We start from the raw sequence: 16,788 nt of genomic DNA on the forward strand, positions 1-16,788 counted from the left end.
TTCTTTACACACCCTCCCAGTGAAACAGTCTGTTTCCTCTCTCTCCTTCCTACTGGCACCAACTCCAAGCCCTGCTTGGCTGTCTGCTATCTTACAGTTCTTTCTCCTGTACGTCACCCAGGAAGACCATGATATCTTCTGACAGGACACACTGAGGTGTCGAAATGAGGTGGGGCTCTGTCTGTAGTTCTCAGTGTTTGAAATAAGAGAACCTGCCCACAGCTTTATCACAGATATAATCTATCTCACCACAGAGTCATGCAAACGTGCTGAGCACAGTAAAGCACAGAAAGGGGGATTAAATTTCTCTTCCAACTGGTCTCCAAGCCCCGAGCAGTTCAGAAGATGAAATACTCATGTAAATAAATTGTGCTGAGTTCCAGAGGAGATCTGAAGTACAAAGGAATTGGCAGAAGAAATGGAAGGGGAGAGACAAAGAATATAATTATGGAACTTTACTGTATAAAGCTGTAGAGGAAAAAAAATCTCAATCTATGTATGAAAGCCAAAGTACATTACAGGACAGCAGATCCACAACAAGCGTAAATTGCTACAGAAATAAACTATGACATTTATATCAGCTGTAATCAGTAGCTCCACTGAGCTGTGCAAGTCTATGATTTCATTCTTATTACTTCATATCTTTACCTCTTTAGAAAAATACACATTATTCATTTCATGACATAATAAAGCAGAGGTTCAACTCAGATAAATATGCATCTAACTCCATCAACCGTAATTCTTTACATTAACAGTAAATCTGGCTCAATGCTTTTTAGCCCTAATACCCTTTAAAAACATTTAAGTGTGACAGAGATGTTTTACATTCTTGTGATTGATGCAGGTTAAAAAAAAAAAAAGGCAACAATCGGTACTCCAATTACTTTATTTTAGGCAATAGATATTGACAACTCAGTATCTTTAAAGTGACATGTCAGCCTGGATGTCAATAGAGAGTAGGTTTAAAGAAGAGTAAAAGAATGAGACATCTCAAGGGAAAAATAATTTTATAATCCTGTAACATAAGGAAACGTGTTCTATAAATGACGGTATTAATTGCTTACATCTTTAAAATAAAAGCATTTCAAGACAAGAATTCATACATGCATTTTAAAGGAGATGGTCTTCTCAGCACTACAGCAGGAGAAAGCTTAGCAGGCCAACTCTTTATTCTAAGGTCTTCCACACTGATATTCTCAAGAAGAGCATGTTATCCTTACTGTTAAGATAATCATCCAGAGCACACTGAAATAAATCATAAACTTCAAAAATGTGTAGGAGTTTGTTATAAACTTGTTCTCGTATAGCAAAAAAACAGATCTTAGTACTCAAATAGTATATCTGCACTGAAAATCGTGCTAATGCTGACACATATGCTATCCTGATTATACATACCGAGGAAGTGGCTGGAAGTGATCATAGGGCATGATTTCTTTAAATCCATCACTGTCAAGAAAACAAATATTGCATCATTATTTCTCCTAGCCAAGACTGTGCATCAAGTACATACTTCTACGTGATCATGCTTAAAGTAAGCAATTCCCAGTGTGAAACAAGGGAATGTTACATTCATGACACATTACCCTCGTGGAAGACAATGACTCGTATAATTTTACCTCTTCTGCAGGGAGAGAGACCTACTCACCATACAGTTTTTCAACTTCATACCATCAAAAAAAAAAAATTAAATGAGCAAGCCTTTGACAGAGAAATTCATTAACAGTTATCCTTTAGGTCTGCGTTACATTATTAACAAGAAAATTGTTACATGCTTATATCTGTAACAAAGACCACTGAGGAACACGAGTCACAGTGAAATCAATGCATCACAGGATTAATCCTAGATAGGTCCTGAACAGTGCTTAGGTCTCTTCTAGCGCTATTTATTTGAACTGCACAGCATAGAGCAGGCATAAAGCCTTACTTCCAATACTACAAAATATGGTATTCCATCCAGTAGTACTTCCCTTTTCTGTGTAAACTAAATTTGCAAGGAAAAAGCTAATTATGCCCTTTCTTATTTCCCATTCCAGCTTTGCAACATTTGGCACCCATTGCCATTAAACACACAGTGATCAACTGTCCAGGAAAAAAAAATTGAAAGTCTGCACATCTATAACTGTTAGAGGTCACTATCAACTATTATGTTCAACAGGAATGAAAGGAAATGGACAGTTTAACTATAGGAAATGAAATCCATTGAGAGTGTTTCCTTTTCTTCTTGCATATAACTCCAGCACAGCCAGCTGGCATATAAATGTGAGGTTCTGGGACTTGATACTGTGATGTTATTTTAAGATTCTTTAGCACAGCCAGGAAACCTCACCAGACAATCCAAAAGTTAGTTTGAAATACTGTAGTGCAATTCAATACAATTTATGTATACTATGGCCTTTACAATTTGGCAGTAATAGTCTGTGGTATTTGTACCACAAGTATATTTCCTTTATTATTTTTTTAAATTCTTAATGTAAAAAAAAACAAACAAACCCCTCAAACTTTAAGTGTAAACTCCACAGTACAAATGAAGAATGAAACTTTTACAATAGGCAGATGAATAAACCAGGTTAAACCATGTGCAAAACTTGTATGCTGAGAACTGGAGCTACTGTCTGTCTAAGGAGAAATCCTGAATGGCAACATCAATAAATCCAAAAGCAGGCAGAGAATCTGTCCTCCTCACTGCTTCACAAAATCGTCATACTAGTGCTGTACCACTCAGCAAAAGACATAAAACAGAATTAGCCCTTGAACAGACTAACTGATATTAGTCGAGTGGAAGCTGCCCCTGCCCATGGCAGAGGGGTTGGAACTAGATGATCTTTAAGGTCCCTTCAAACCCAAACCATCCTAGGATTCTACGATATCTACAATATCTCTGTATAAAGCAGTGTCCTATTCTACAACATTGAAGAAGTGCCACAGATCTACTGGCAGTGGTACCAGGCATCAGCCTTTAATGTGTGTGATAATCAACCAAAATTAAGTAGCCCTAAAGATGAAAAGAACTGAAATTAAGTAAATACAAATGCTTGTACCTTAGTAACTGACTATACCACACACAAAATTTATTTGTCATACACACCTAGAAGGGCAGGGATCCATGTTGCATTCTTTTAGCTTGGGCTTTGGTTTCTTATTTTCTGGATAGTAATGACAATAGTGGTCAGGAACAACACGCTTCAGACGAATATCCATGCATTCAGCTGAATTAAGCTGATAACCTAACGCAGAAGGCAAAGGTAGACTTTGGTGATGCAGATAAATTAAAGCAGCTTTATTCCCTCCCTACCCCCCAAATAATGGATTGTCCATTGAATTAATTTCCTGTGTTGCTCTTCTTTGGTTTGCTTTTAAACAAGAAAACACTGCATAAGAGCATGCAGGACCAGATCTCCATTTACAGCAAGTCAGCATAACAATTATGCTAACCTGTCTTAACACTAGGTGAGGCTCTGGCACATTATTCTAATAATATTCTAAGTGTAAGAGTAAAAGTGTACATATTTTTATGTGATGCGTGAATACATGTACTGGAGCAGCTCACCTGTCACAGAGGCAACCCTACAAAGTCATACGATTCTTCTACATGTTCCACAATTTATAACTGCTCGCCCCCAGGGAGGAGTTACCATGTATTTTAAAGAGCTATATTACAGTCATGCACACTAAAAAAAAAACAAATACTGAAAACAGAAAGCCAGAGGAACTGAAGATGGGATCCAAAAACATTGTGAAGTTAAACTGTAGAAAACCAAGAAATAGTTTCAAGAACATTCCTAGTTGAAGAGCCAAGAAAAGAAAACTTGAAGTTACTACTTGGTGAAAAAAAAAAAAGAAATCTGTGTGGAGACTGGTTACAAGAAGGGATCTGAGTTTTACAAACCACTAGGTTGCTTTTTTGGCTAAGGCAAGAAGATTCATTCAAAAAAGCTGACTTGGACTTAAACCGAGGAGAGGAGGAGGATGTTCTGGTATGTGCAAAGAAAAAAAGTTTGAAACCACAAGAATTAAAATCCAAATAGAGTCAATAAACTAACAGGACAAGTCCCAGTGTCTACTGAAAATACTAAGCATCATGTATCAATGGCTTCATTCGTGTGTCTCCTGGCTGATTCAAACTGTCATTATGCGTGAGAGTGATAACCAGAGAGAGCTAAGCAGTTCCAGTGCTCAGCCATCTATGCTCCAGTTCTTGTAAGTACTGAAAGGACCCAGAAGATACGCCACTTGCAAGCAAGATAAACACAATTTTTAACATTCTTGCTCATTTAAGCTTGGCTGTGCTTTCTGAGATGCCCATCACACTCCCCCCTCCCAAACATGGAGATTACAGAATTAAATGTAAAAGAAACATCCAAGTGAGGAATGGCGGTGCACTGATTCCAAGTTTCTGTTGTGAGGAACCTTTTCTTTTACTGCCAGTAAAAGACGCCAAACAGGCAAGCTGGATACCAAATCCCTTTTAAGATAACAGGTTAAAGCCAGGCAGCTGCAACACAACTTCCCTGCATGCTTCCATAATACATTGTTCTTAACACTACTACTTTCATGGGTAAGCAGGAGCTCAATTTCTGTGTTTCTTCAGTTACTGGCCTCTCTCAGGACTGCTGTCAAGAGCATCAAGCTCTGTTGACAAAGGTACCAGTTTCATATTATAGACATGCAGCTACAAGGTAAGACATTGAAAACACTGGCTCATTTCAGAGATTGACAGGTCTCTATAACTGTCAAACCATAACACCGGTCTGAATAAGGCTGGATTTGAGCCAATAACTTTGATGGTGTGTCCCTGGAGCTATCCTGTGTTTACACGCAGTCGTCAAAAACAACTGTGATGCTTTATACCTCTTCCCTTGTCAGATAGGTTAGGGAAAAATTCATAAATGCACTGTGATGGAATCATCAGAGGATATGTATTGCCACTCACAGTCCCAGCAAGGATCACACTTCATGAGGCCAAGTGCCTTATAAGATACAGTAGTTTCCTGTGGGACTGCATATTACACCATACATTGTCTGCATTTCAGATTAAAGTGAGGTGCAAGTGCCAAAATGGATGGTCCATCAAATAATCCCCAGACTCTGCTCGTGATTTAAACATCTTTAACTCTTTTTACTCATGTCCCAAGTAACTATTTAAATCATATTTGTACTCTCCAAGAAAATCACTCCACCAGTATCACTAGATCCCAGTCTGTTTCTCAGGTGACCTGGTAACACTGGCTGAATGGAAACAGCTATCTACAATGTCAAACACTCCTCCTGCCACGAGGCCATGCTTTTTGCATAACGTGACATGACAGGCATTGGGCTGGATGAGCAGTAGCAGAACTAAGCTGCACTTTGTCTAACCATTGTATAAACCCCAGTGTTTAAAGCAGGAGTAGACACAACGGCACGCTGCTCTAACTACCATCAGGATTAAGTGTCTAGGATCAGACAGCCACAGGTATTGATAGCAGCTGTTCCTTAAATTCTGTTTACCTATTCTGCTTTCATTCAACTAATTTCTAAACTGTGTGTTCTAAAACTCTCTCTTCATGTCTACTACTGTGGCCAGAAATACCTTCTTCCTTCAACTCATGGCTACCCTTATTTTAAAATCTCATTGTATTTCTTTGTTTACTTTACCAAAATATCATGTATGAATTGTTATTTTCCACTTTGAATGTCATAATGTTATTTCTTAGTCCAAGTTCTTACTTGAACAATAATCCTTATGAAAGAACATGACTTCCATTAATACAAGATATAAAAAACTAGGCTTGTACTAACTCAACCAGCATACCTGCTACTGTTATGTATTTTTCTGAAGAACCACCAGTAGGCAAATAAACACAAACATTTAATCAATTAAAATGCAGAATGAAGGCTGTAAATCATCCACTTTTCATCTTGTAAACATTCTTGAAGAATTGCCATTACTTACCTCCTCCACACGTCACTGTGCAGGGGAAGAACTCTGTTTGTCTCCATTGATGACTGATGGGCTGATAGAAAAAGAACTGAACCACACTCTCTTTTGATCCAGAGTACCTGGTCTGAAGAAATTTCCATTACAACACATGTGTATACTCCACTGTTCACGTGATTTCAAAACACAATCCATATATAACAGTGCAGAAAGTAATACAACAACAGGCATAAAAATTCTAGAAACCCTAGAGTAACAATTAAATTTAAGTTTCCAATAATCAAACACTTGTACGTTGCTTTGTTTTCTAAATTATTCAAGGTACTAACTTGACTATCTAATTATCAATCCTTGGCTGACAAAGTTCCTAACTATATTCTGCCTCATACCTTTACTAGCAAAATTTTAAAAATTTGCTGGAGAGGGAAGTCAATAGTTGACCTAAGCACACCAGTTCATATTGAGGCAAGTCTGACTGCACATGTGACATTGGAGATGCAAAATAAACACTACTGAAAGTCTATTTCTGCAACATGATAGATAAAGCCAAGTGTGATAATGCCGAAAACACCTGTCATTTCCAATGGAAAACTGTATGACTACATTCCTTTGGCAGTCAAATATTGATATGTTTCTACATACAAATATCTGCATGTATGATACAAACCATTGGTACGTGGTCTGGGTAGAAAAGAAATTTAAAATGATTAGAAATGGTCAGTAGCTGGACTAGCAAGGTCTAAGGGAGATTCTAGGGTGCTGCTGGAAGCAATTCTCAGATTCAGTAGGTGGCAGCCTTCAGTTGGATTAACACCAATCCACTGCACAGGATCATGCTGTTATTCTTTCAGCAACATTTAAAACAAAAATCCTGGCCATTTTTACCATTAAAGATCCTGTGATACTTTCCACCACAGCAAAGACATTAACCTTGTAATATCTGAATTGGTTTGGATGCACTTAGTATAAATTATCTCTGGACTTTAAGATTCTTTATTTTCTAGCTAAAAGATTTTGTTGTATTTCTACAACCTTATGGACAGACACCTACTCTGTTGCATATATTTGCAATATCTTAGTAGATTTGTACATATACACATCCCACCTTGATAATGAAATCTGCTCCAAGAGGTCCCTGGATCTTTATGACTTCCCTATCTGTACTCTTCTGAAATTCAACAGTTGTGTTTTCTATGGTAAACGTTCCAGGAGCATTGAAACTGTGCTCTCCCTTGTCTCCCTGTAGCGTCTTTGACTCTACAACTAGAGAAGAAACATGCAATTAGTAAATTTAAACAGGAATTTTTTTTTCTTTTCAAAGAAGTCAAAGTAATGTTTACAACTTTACTTTGCAAGTAGCAGCAGTATATGTACATTAAAAAAAAACCACACAGAATATCTGTGAGAATATTAGCTGCTTCAGATGCTAGGCTAATACATAATTGCATGACATGCCAGCACAGGAATATCTGCCTGAACACACTATTCTCTCATACCAGAAGCACTTCCGAAACAGTTTTTCCTATACCAAGTGCTCTGTATAGTTATAAAGCAATAGATTTAGCAGGACAAGCTGAAAGAAACTCACAAAACAGATAGACTCAATACACAGAAAAATAACTCATATTTCCATGCAACTCAAAAGCCTAGCACTGTCAGCAGTCAGTCTCCAGAGAAGCCTGAATCATGACAAACTCACCAAACACTCACCTCAATACTTCTATCACTCTACCCATTCCAGAAGTCATTAACTCAACGTTTAATATTTCCCATGTGAGCCAAAAGCACGGTCAGGAGGTGGGTAGCTGCAGCAGTGCCTGAGGGATGGCCCTTTCACAGAACAGGTGGTGATGAAAACCCTTTCTGAGCTGGTCTGCATTCCTTGGAAATGTTGTTAAGCTAACAGCCCACAACCTCCACAGACAGATGAAGCATTTTAGGATTGAGTCACTTCCAGCAAACTGACTGAACTATAAGTGGACAAAGCTAAAGGAAGATATTCATGATAAAGGTAGAATTTTGGGCACTGCATAATACAGCGTATAGGCACAGCAAGACACACGACTTGAAATACACCAGTCTGGTTACAATCTATCAGGGCACTGCATCGGAAAGGCATGAATCTCAAATGAGCTCAAGGCTAGCTAAAAGGAACTTTTTGAGGAGCTATAAACACCCTCTTCCTCCAACTACTTTGCCTTTTTTGGTACTTGAAACAGTTACCTAATTCAGACTAGATAAGAGCATCATCTGTTTTCACCTGCACTGAAAATACACTCTGAATGCTGCAGCCCATCATTACTGTTTTCTTCCTTAAGATCTTTTAAAAGACAAATGTATTCTGGTGCATGCCCAACAAAGAAAGTGAAGAAATTCTAGAAGAAATTAACTTCCTTGAAAAGGTACCAACATTATCCCAAGTTTCTAAGCATCAGGTTCCACTGTGCTCATAGGTATAACAAAGATCATATACATTGCTGGAAGGAAGTTTAAGGAAGGATATGTTTCTGGGACATTGATCATAGGGCAGGAATCTAGCGGTGAATCAAATATACTTTGTCAAAGAGGAAAAATAAATCTCTAGGAATCAAAATGCCCCACTGTCCAACACATTTCCATTAGGAACAAAGAGATATAAACAAATCACAGGAAAAGCAACAAATATTTAGACATATTTTTGTCACTTTTATGGAAGTTTTCTTTCTTGATTCATTACGAAATAACCTTTTAAATATCCAGAACTCAGCATTCTTGGATTAAGCTTCTGCAAGCCTTGACCCCAAACTTACACTACTTAACAGTAAGTATTAATGCATGGTGTCTGTTATTCTGTCATTTTGTTGAATAAGAGTCAAATCAGCAAATCTCAAGTACTTCCAATTCCACATGAAGTCAGTAGGATCCTCAGGAGTACAGGACCCCTTCAAAACTAGCATTTCATATTGCAAAGCAAGACATCTGGCTGTTGGAAAAAAGATGTTAAAGATGTTATTTTGGTGCCCTGAGCTGCATTACTTTACAGTCTTTATGCTGATTTTCTTAATAAAATATATTTGTTTTTTTAAGCACAAACCAAGAATATTGTTCAGTAACCAACATCTTCTCTCACTGAGAGCTGACACACATTTATGTTCAAGCTACACTAGACTTGAATCCAAAGCATGTGTTTATTTGCAAGGTCCAGCTACAGAGAGATGGCCTGTCTCTCTGGAGGTCGTGTCAGTGAAGCTTAGAACAGCTGCTCGGATTTTCCCAGGAGTGCGTCACGGAGGGAGATCAAGAGCTATTCCCCAGCACAATGGATAACGTCTGATGCAATATATTCCTGCTTGGTAGTATCTAGCACTTGTCATCACAGGTTTCTAAAACAGAGCGTAATCAAGCATCTAATATATGTTACACATATGTAACATAATAATTCTTATTAGGGAACAGTTCTCAAAAAAACTACTTTATTGATTTCAGAGCAGTAACTGGGAACAAAAGTTTCACCAACTGGCAAGGTTTAGAAAAGCATTCACCAGGCATTTTTTCCTTCTGCAGGGTCCTGTGATCCTGCAGAGATGGGAAGTTTGACTTCAGGAGTGAGCTTCACCATCCTAAGTTGGGGAAACATTTCCTTGAGAGGTCTTTAGGATTCCAGATGTTCAGAGTCATAAGGACAGGGAATTCTCGAGTGTTCACTTGTTTCTTTGCCTAACAAGACAACCACTGGTGCCAAAGACCTACCTACAGCTGTCTGTCCTTGTGTTACTTCCCTTGCCTTGATAAAAAGAACGTTTTCCCCAAGGAAGTGTCTTGCCCAGCTGTAGATGGAAGACCCACCACAAAAGCTTCTTTAGCGGCAGGCAGAAGTAGGGCAGCATGGAATGGGGAACCCAGGGGAGATACCTCACTGCGTAGAGAGATGCATGGGAGAATTCCCAGGGAAATAGCTCCTGCTCCCACTGCAGGAAGGAGGAAATCATGTTATTACCCAACAGCTTTTTCTTTTCCCTGTGATTCATTTGTAGATAGCACTATCCAGGGGCCCAAAATAAAACACACATTCTTTTCAAAATGCCAAAATTCAATTGTCTTCCTCTTAGCATCTGTCAAAAGACAAAGCAGTGCACAGACATACAGCTAAATACTGCCAAGTAATGCAAATCACTGCAAGCGGAGAAGAAATGGACAAAAAGGGAAAAAAAGAGCTTCAGTTCCTTTAGTGAAGTTGAACCTCCCTAAGTTCATGAACTCAGTTATCTAGCATTAGCCACTTGTAAAAATATTAGCTTCTGGTTTTCCTGTTTCTTCTTCTGGAGGATTAATTTCAGGGAACTTTCAGTATTTCTTTTGATTCTAATGCTCTTAAAACAACTGTTTGAAAAGACATAATATAGTCCAAATTGAAAACAAAACCAACACAATGAAATATTTCATTCATAACCACTTTTTGTACTAATTATTTGGTTATTTTCCATCAAATCATTCAACATACCCAAGCAGAAAGAAGTACAATTGGGACCTATTTGCAAAGAACCCAAAGTAACACCTTTGCTCTCTGATGAATCTGTTGCCTGTCTTAAAAGTGTCTATACCCACAAACAAAATACTTATTCTTACCAGCTACAAAGAAATGCAATCTTTCCTAAAACACTAAGTTGCTGACTGTAAAACAATGTTCAGAGCATTTGTTTGTTTCAAAACTGTTATGCGCTACAACTCCAACCAGATTTCATTTTTTGATTAATCCAGCAGCTGTGTTTCCCTGGAACAAGAGCAGATCGTAAAGCTCAGGATGAAGCACAGAAGAACAGAAGATAAAGGGAAAAGTGCCAGACGCTCCACAGTGCTCTTCGAGCACTCGCTATTGCTGCTGACTTTACTTGAAGAGCAAATATCTCCTGGCAACAGGAAGCAGTATAAAATTCTGCAGCAGGTAGTCCCTGCTCCACCTGTTCAGTTCAACTCCTTACAAGCCAGGAAGAGTGTCCCTGACAAAGGGAACCTGTAATTATAGGTGATTATTTTTTAAATTCTGCCTTCAATTATACCAGCACACCCACACAGAAGTCAATGAAGCTGCAGACCAAAGATCACTTGGTATTTTCTGTTAAGTGACAAACACCCACAAACATACATACAGTCAGAAAGGTGAACAAGCAAAGTGTCCCAAAGCACATCGGTTCTTCAAGATCTGGCTACGAAGCCAGAAGCAGTTTCCATCTCCCCACAACAGCTCTCACTTGTTTTTCACCTCTGTCATTTTAAATATTTTAGGTAAAAAAATGTCTAAATCCTCACAGATTTGCAAACAGATGTGCTAGGGGAAGTGGTTAAAGGAACATTTCACCATTCTCGTCCAGCTAGAGCACTAACTAATGAAGGTAATGCCAAGCCACAGCTTCGTTACGGAACCACCCTGGGTAGGAAGCCAGGAGCACTCTGTACTTAGTTACCGAGTTGCTGCTGCATTCCTCAGGAGCTTTCCAGAAATCCCCCAGGAGCCACTGAATCTAGTACTTTTTCCTCATCCGAAGCTGAAACAACAACTTCCTTCTGCAGAACTACTTAAGAAAGACCAGGAGTCCTGACCTGAACTGGTCAGAATCATTCCTTCATACATCCCTTGCAACAGTTTCACATGCCTATTTATTCAGCATAAGATTCAGACTAAGTCTTCCACTTCTACTAATAAAAAATTACTCAAAATGTTAAATGAATGGTTTATTTCATTGCTTGGTATGGCAGTCCCACTTACCATTGAAATGATTAGTTCTTTATGCACAGTAAGCCTATGGGGAAAGAAATTACCATAGATACTACCATCAGCCTTATAGAAAACATTAGGAAACAAACATCTAACAATAGCAAGCTGTTTCTCGTAGATGGTATGTAACGACCAAAAGTATTACAAAGAAACAGGACTCGTGTGGTTTATTTTATGTATTTTGTTTACCTTACCTCATTTTTCCTAGATTACTTTTACTTGAACACTGCTCACTGACCAAGTGTGACTGCAACTGGACTGTTTACACGATCTCTATTACACTTATCACTATTTCCACTACAGACTCTTCAACAGAAATCTGGCACTGGGTTATACGCGTGCTTTCAATCCCACATATAACACTTGGAAAGTAATTTTGATGTGATTGCTTGCATGTATTTTAATAGTGTACTGTATTTTACATATCTTATATGAGAATTACTTGTTTTAAATGAATTTAGAAACCACCAGTGTGTATGCTGTTTCTTTTATCTCCAGGATGGATATTAAAGCTGGGAAGAGGAACCAAGGCCATGATCTTATCCGTATTCCCAAAGTTTGGATGAGTTCACATACAAGGTTCCATTTTTATCTTCTGTTTATGAATAAATACATAAAACAGCTCCATCATACCAAGGTGTGCTGGTCCTTTTAGGGTAATTCTCACACTGCGACTCCCATGTGGTACAGCAATCACGGTTTCTTCCCCTAGGAAAATTAAAGAACTGTTTTAGAAGTTATCTTGCATCAGGGAATTTGCACATCACATAACTAGACTGAAAACTGTCAAATGTGTCTAAGAAAATATTTAACAGGTTTCACAATTTTTCTATTAAAAATAATCATGTTATGTCATTAAGTACAGTATATTGAGCCTGTTTGCTATACTATGTAACTATTAGGACCTACAAATGGACTTGTAAATCTTTCTTGCTATTGGAAAATTATTTGCTATTAATAAAAACAACTGAAATGTCAGTAGTGTATTAGGAACATATTTACACTCTGTTGTCCTAGTCTTATTTCCTAATCACTGAATTGACATAGGGAATCTGCTAAGTAGTACTTCCCCCTTACAAAAATCTGCAGCCGCTCAGTTTCATTTTGCCCACACCTCATTTCCTGCTACAGGTCACAACTTTAATAAGTGCCAGGACTTACAGGAAATAAATCATCTACTTAACACTAACCTTTAACCAATTACAGACCCGTTAAGAGCAAATATATATTAGCTATAATGTAATGTTACAACAGAGTGTCTGCATCTAACTTACCATATAAGATCATTCCTTCCAGTAAGAGCCTCAATTTAAAATTAACTATAAACAAAACTAGCCCTGAAAGGACATGTCAATACAAAACAGCTCTTGGCTGCCTGAATGGCCTCTTCACATATAAATGTAAAACACACTTACTTCAGTGCATTTTACAAAGGCAGAAAGTTATTACTTTCCATTTCAAATGTAGGAAATCTGTGATTCGCCCAAGCAAACCAAGTTAAAAGTCAAATCAGTAGACCAGAGCCTTTCATGCCAGCAAGAGCAGTGCTCTCAGCAAAGGACATGCAAAAGGACGAGAAAAAAATGTCCAAGCAACAGAGTACCAAGGTGCTTTCTCCCACTTCCATCACAGCCCAGCTGCAAATCTTCTTTGAGGCAGGACCTGCAAACACAGGCCCACTGCAGGCACACCCCACAGAGGGGGCTCTGTTCAGTGCTGGCAGTAACACATAGCCAGGGGCTGGTGTAGAGGAAGTTCATTTTTGCAAATTCAAAAAGTAATGTGAGTTGAAGGTCAGTGATACGTTGGCTCCAGAACTACACATACAATATTTACAGGAAGAATATTTGAGTTTAGTTTTAACTAAAAAATAGTTGAAGAATGTTTCTTTCCACTTTAAACCGGACCCTTTTATAGTAGATGCTAAATTATCAGCTTCTGGTTTACATCTCCTTAGCATAAGTATGAAATCCAGCCAAATGTTCAGGATACTTCAAGCAAATACTGCAATTATTTTTTCTGAAATAAACACCTTCTTATGTTACAGTTTTTATATCACCAATTTCTAGGAAGGTCATTTAAATATAACAATTTATTTTGGATGTAATAAAATATGATCTTTATTAATTTCATACTTGGGTATTCCACCAGAGTGAAAAATACTACAGTAAGAACAATAATACAGCTGAGGAGTCCTGGAAAAAACATTAACTACTGAACCACTTAATATCTTCTTGCGTCTTGGTTTTTCATCAGATGGATTGCTAAAGATAGCCAGAAGGTAGTGGATGTATATATCTTTAAAGTAAGGAAATAACTACTGAATTCATGTGCTCTACAGTATTTGAGAGAAAGCAGGTTTGAGGGGCCCATCTGTCCCTACTTGGTCAGGAATTGTATCCTGTCTTGACAACCAACCAGCAGTTACAGCACAAACCTCAAATAAGAGTCTGATTATGACCAGTTCTCAAGACATGCAACTGCTGTTTTGAAGTGGAACCAAAGGCACTCCACACTGAACGGCCGAGGGCCAGATTTGCAGATGTGCAGAGATGTATAGGACTGCTCCTCTTGAGAACAACCAGGGTCGCTCTGCTCTGCTTCCTCCACCTCCTTACAGTAAGCTCACTCGCCTCGGCAGCCCTTGTTGATCCCTTTTCAGGACGATTCACATTCCTTTAGCAGTACTACAGACATTCCACCCTCACCGAAGCAGTCTCTGATACGGTCCAAAAGTCTCATGGGGGTGCTAAATTTGGTGTTTCTCTGAGGCTGAGACAATCTTACCAGAAAGTATTTTATTTGCATTAGAGGAGATGACTAAGTTCACCACCACAGCAATGTTCAACCTCTGCAGCCCCACAGACCTGTCAAGAAGTCTGACAGCAGGAGATTCTCGTAACCTGACTGAGATAATCATGACCCAGAGCAGTCTTTCCATGAGATGAAGTAAATGATAGGAAAAAATAAAAGTGAGATCTCTGGAAGTCTGAGCCAAGATGGGGAACCGGAAGAAAATGGGACAGACCTGACCTAAGGGACTCCACTTTCTCCTGAGGACAGCTTTTACTTCCCATGAAACAGTAGTTGCGATTGTCCAGGTCTGGCTCCAAAACTACATATTCCAAAGGTCTCTGGTTCTCAGTCGAAGCATATAATTCACATTCTTAAAGGAACACAAGGCCCTGTAAACCCATTTAAAAATGGTTATGCTGTACATTTCCCATTAAATCAGTAGGATCCACACTGTTAAAAGCGGTGAACTCTTATGAAAATATTAGGGGAAATTGTTACCCTGAAATCTATACTCAGAATTTCCAATTATCTTTCCCCCTCTCCTTTATACTGTTTATGTATCTTTGAAAGCTAATTGCTGACCTTTGTCTAAAGCTGAAAATAAGCAAGCCAAAAATCATCCGGAACATGCAGAAACACTAGACTGCAAAATCTGATTTTAGAGTCATAAAGCTCACCTTAAAAATTGAGAAACAGGTAAGATATTGCCTCTCTGTTCTAACACTGCTTCCACTGTAAGGATTCCCAAGGACATGTGGGCCATCTTTCTCCAGCACCTGCTTGAAATGGGCTTTATGCTCTTACCCCGAGACTCTATCAGCAAATGTGTGTGCACACACTACACACAGCACTTGATGATTAAGCTCCTGGATTGCTTTTACTTCAGATGGCAGGGTTTGATCCTGTTTCTATGGTGTTAATGTGGATTTAGATTTTGGATTTCAGTGAGAGCAAGATCAGACTCCCTGCTATGGTAAGACTGGGAGCTAATCCCCAGGATCAAAACAAAGGAGCCACATTCCTGAGCGCAATCCAGTTCAGCAGGTTTTATTTATTTTTCCATGTGGGCCATGGTGGACCCATTTACTGTTCCACATACGGGCCAATTGGGATTTTTCCCTCACTCCTCTTACAGCAGGGCAGAGGGTGTATTTCAGGCCTATAAAACTGTTTCTTTCCTTGTATTTGCTCAGCACTTATCTGCTGGTCCTCCAGTTCTGATGGAAGGTCTATGTGCTCTAAAAATACAAAGAACAATAGTCCAGGAATGACTATCAGCATAAGGGAACTAAAAAGCTCAAAATGTTGAGAGTCTTACTGCAGTGGTTTCCCTCATGCACTCTAACTTCAGGTGTCATTTCAGAAGCCATTGGTGCTGGGTTATGTGTTGACCTTCGTAATGACAAGAATCTGTGCAAGGCCAAACACATACTCTTTAAGAGACACCAGAAATAGACAGGTATGTGCTACCGAAAGCAGCAGTTATATACCTTGACCCTAAAAGCCACATTGAAAAATCTGTACAGGCACATCTTTTCTGTCCTTGAGTCCTTCTCTCTCCAGTCTCACACTCTCCCAACTCCTCTGTACCTCCATCCTTCTGTCCACTGGTCCTATGACTCAAGTCTGCCTCTTCATCTGAGAGTAATGCTTCTTTGCCTTGTTGAGTATTTCTAAGGTGTGGTAACCTGCTTTTGAGACAGACAGTGTGGCCTAAACTGATTTTAGGTACATACTTCTTTCTGCTTCTGGACATCTTTTCTAAAATTTGCATGCACTGGAGAAAATGTACAAAGATATGCAGTAAGCAGCCCATAAAGAAAATGGATCTCCAGGAAATGCAGTGTGAAATAAATAATAAAATAGCCAATGGTCTTACACAGGAATTTCTCCAAGTAAGACAAGAGAGAACAGAGAGGAGGCTTCATACTACCTATAACAGCCCCAAGTAAACCAAGCAAACTAACTGGATCTGTAGACTAAAACAGTTGCTGCTTAAGACCCAGCATCCACACTATGCACATTGCAGGTGCTTCACTTTGGACTAACTCTAGTCTGATCCCATGGACTGCATATTCAGAAGCTGTTGGAGGACACAAGGTGCTTTTCTGGGGCATATCTTCTGGTTTAGCATCATCTGCAAAAATCCAGTTTATGCTCTCCTGGACCGATCTGTGATGTGAACTGATGAGCAGTTATGTTAGGATCATGACAAAATTTGCTTCAAAAAACATACTCTTTATCCAAACTGAAATGCTGATGTATTGACGTTCTATCCCTCCCCACATACAGTTTTCTGCCAAACCAGTCCCAAATCCCTCTT

General features: G+C 38.9%; 1 protein-coding gene across 1 annotated transcript in view; it reads right to left on the bottom strand.

The window, feature by feature from the left end:
- Positions 1-16,788, bottom strand: part of ADAMTSL3 (ADAMTS-like 3) — a gene marked incomplete at its 5' end in the record, with an annotated part of 100,098 nt that overhangs the window by 55,208 nt on the left and 28,102 nt on the right. Inside the window, 5 exons of the mRNA XM_010073380.1 lie at positions 1,396-1,446; positions 3,086-3,224; positions 5,933-6,044; positions 7,023-7,180; positions 12,303-12,377. Coding sequence (XP_010071682.1) covers positions 1,396-1,446; positions 3,086-3,224; positions 5,933-6,044; positions 7,023-7,180; positions 12,303-12,377 — 535 coding nt within the window. The remainder of the gene's footprint in view (positions 1-1,395; positions 1,447-3,085; positions 3,225-5,932; positions 6,045-7,022; positions 7,181-12,302; positions 12,378-16,788) is intronic.

Source organism: Pterocles gutturalis, unplaced genomic scaffold (genome assembly GCF_000699245.1).
Source record: "Pterocles gutturalis isolate BGI_N339 unplaced genomic scaffold, ASM69924v1 scaffold13687, whole genome shotgun sequence".
NCBI classification, from domain to species: domain Eukaryota; kingdom Metazoa; phylum Chordata; class Aves; order Pterocliformes; family Pteroclidae; genus Pterocles; species Pterocles gutturalis.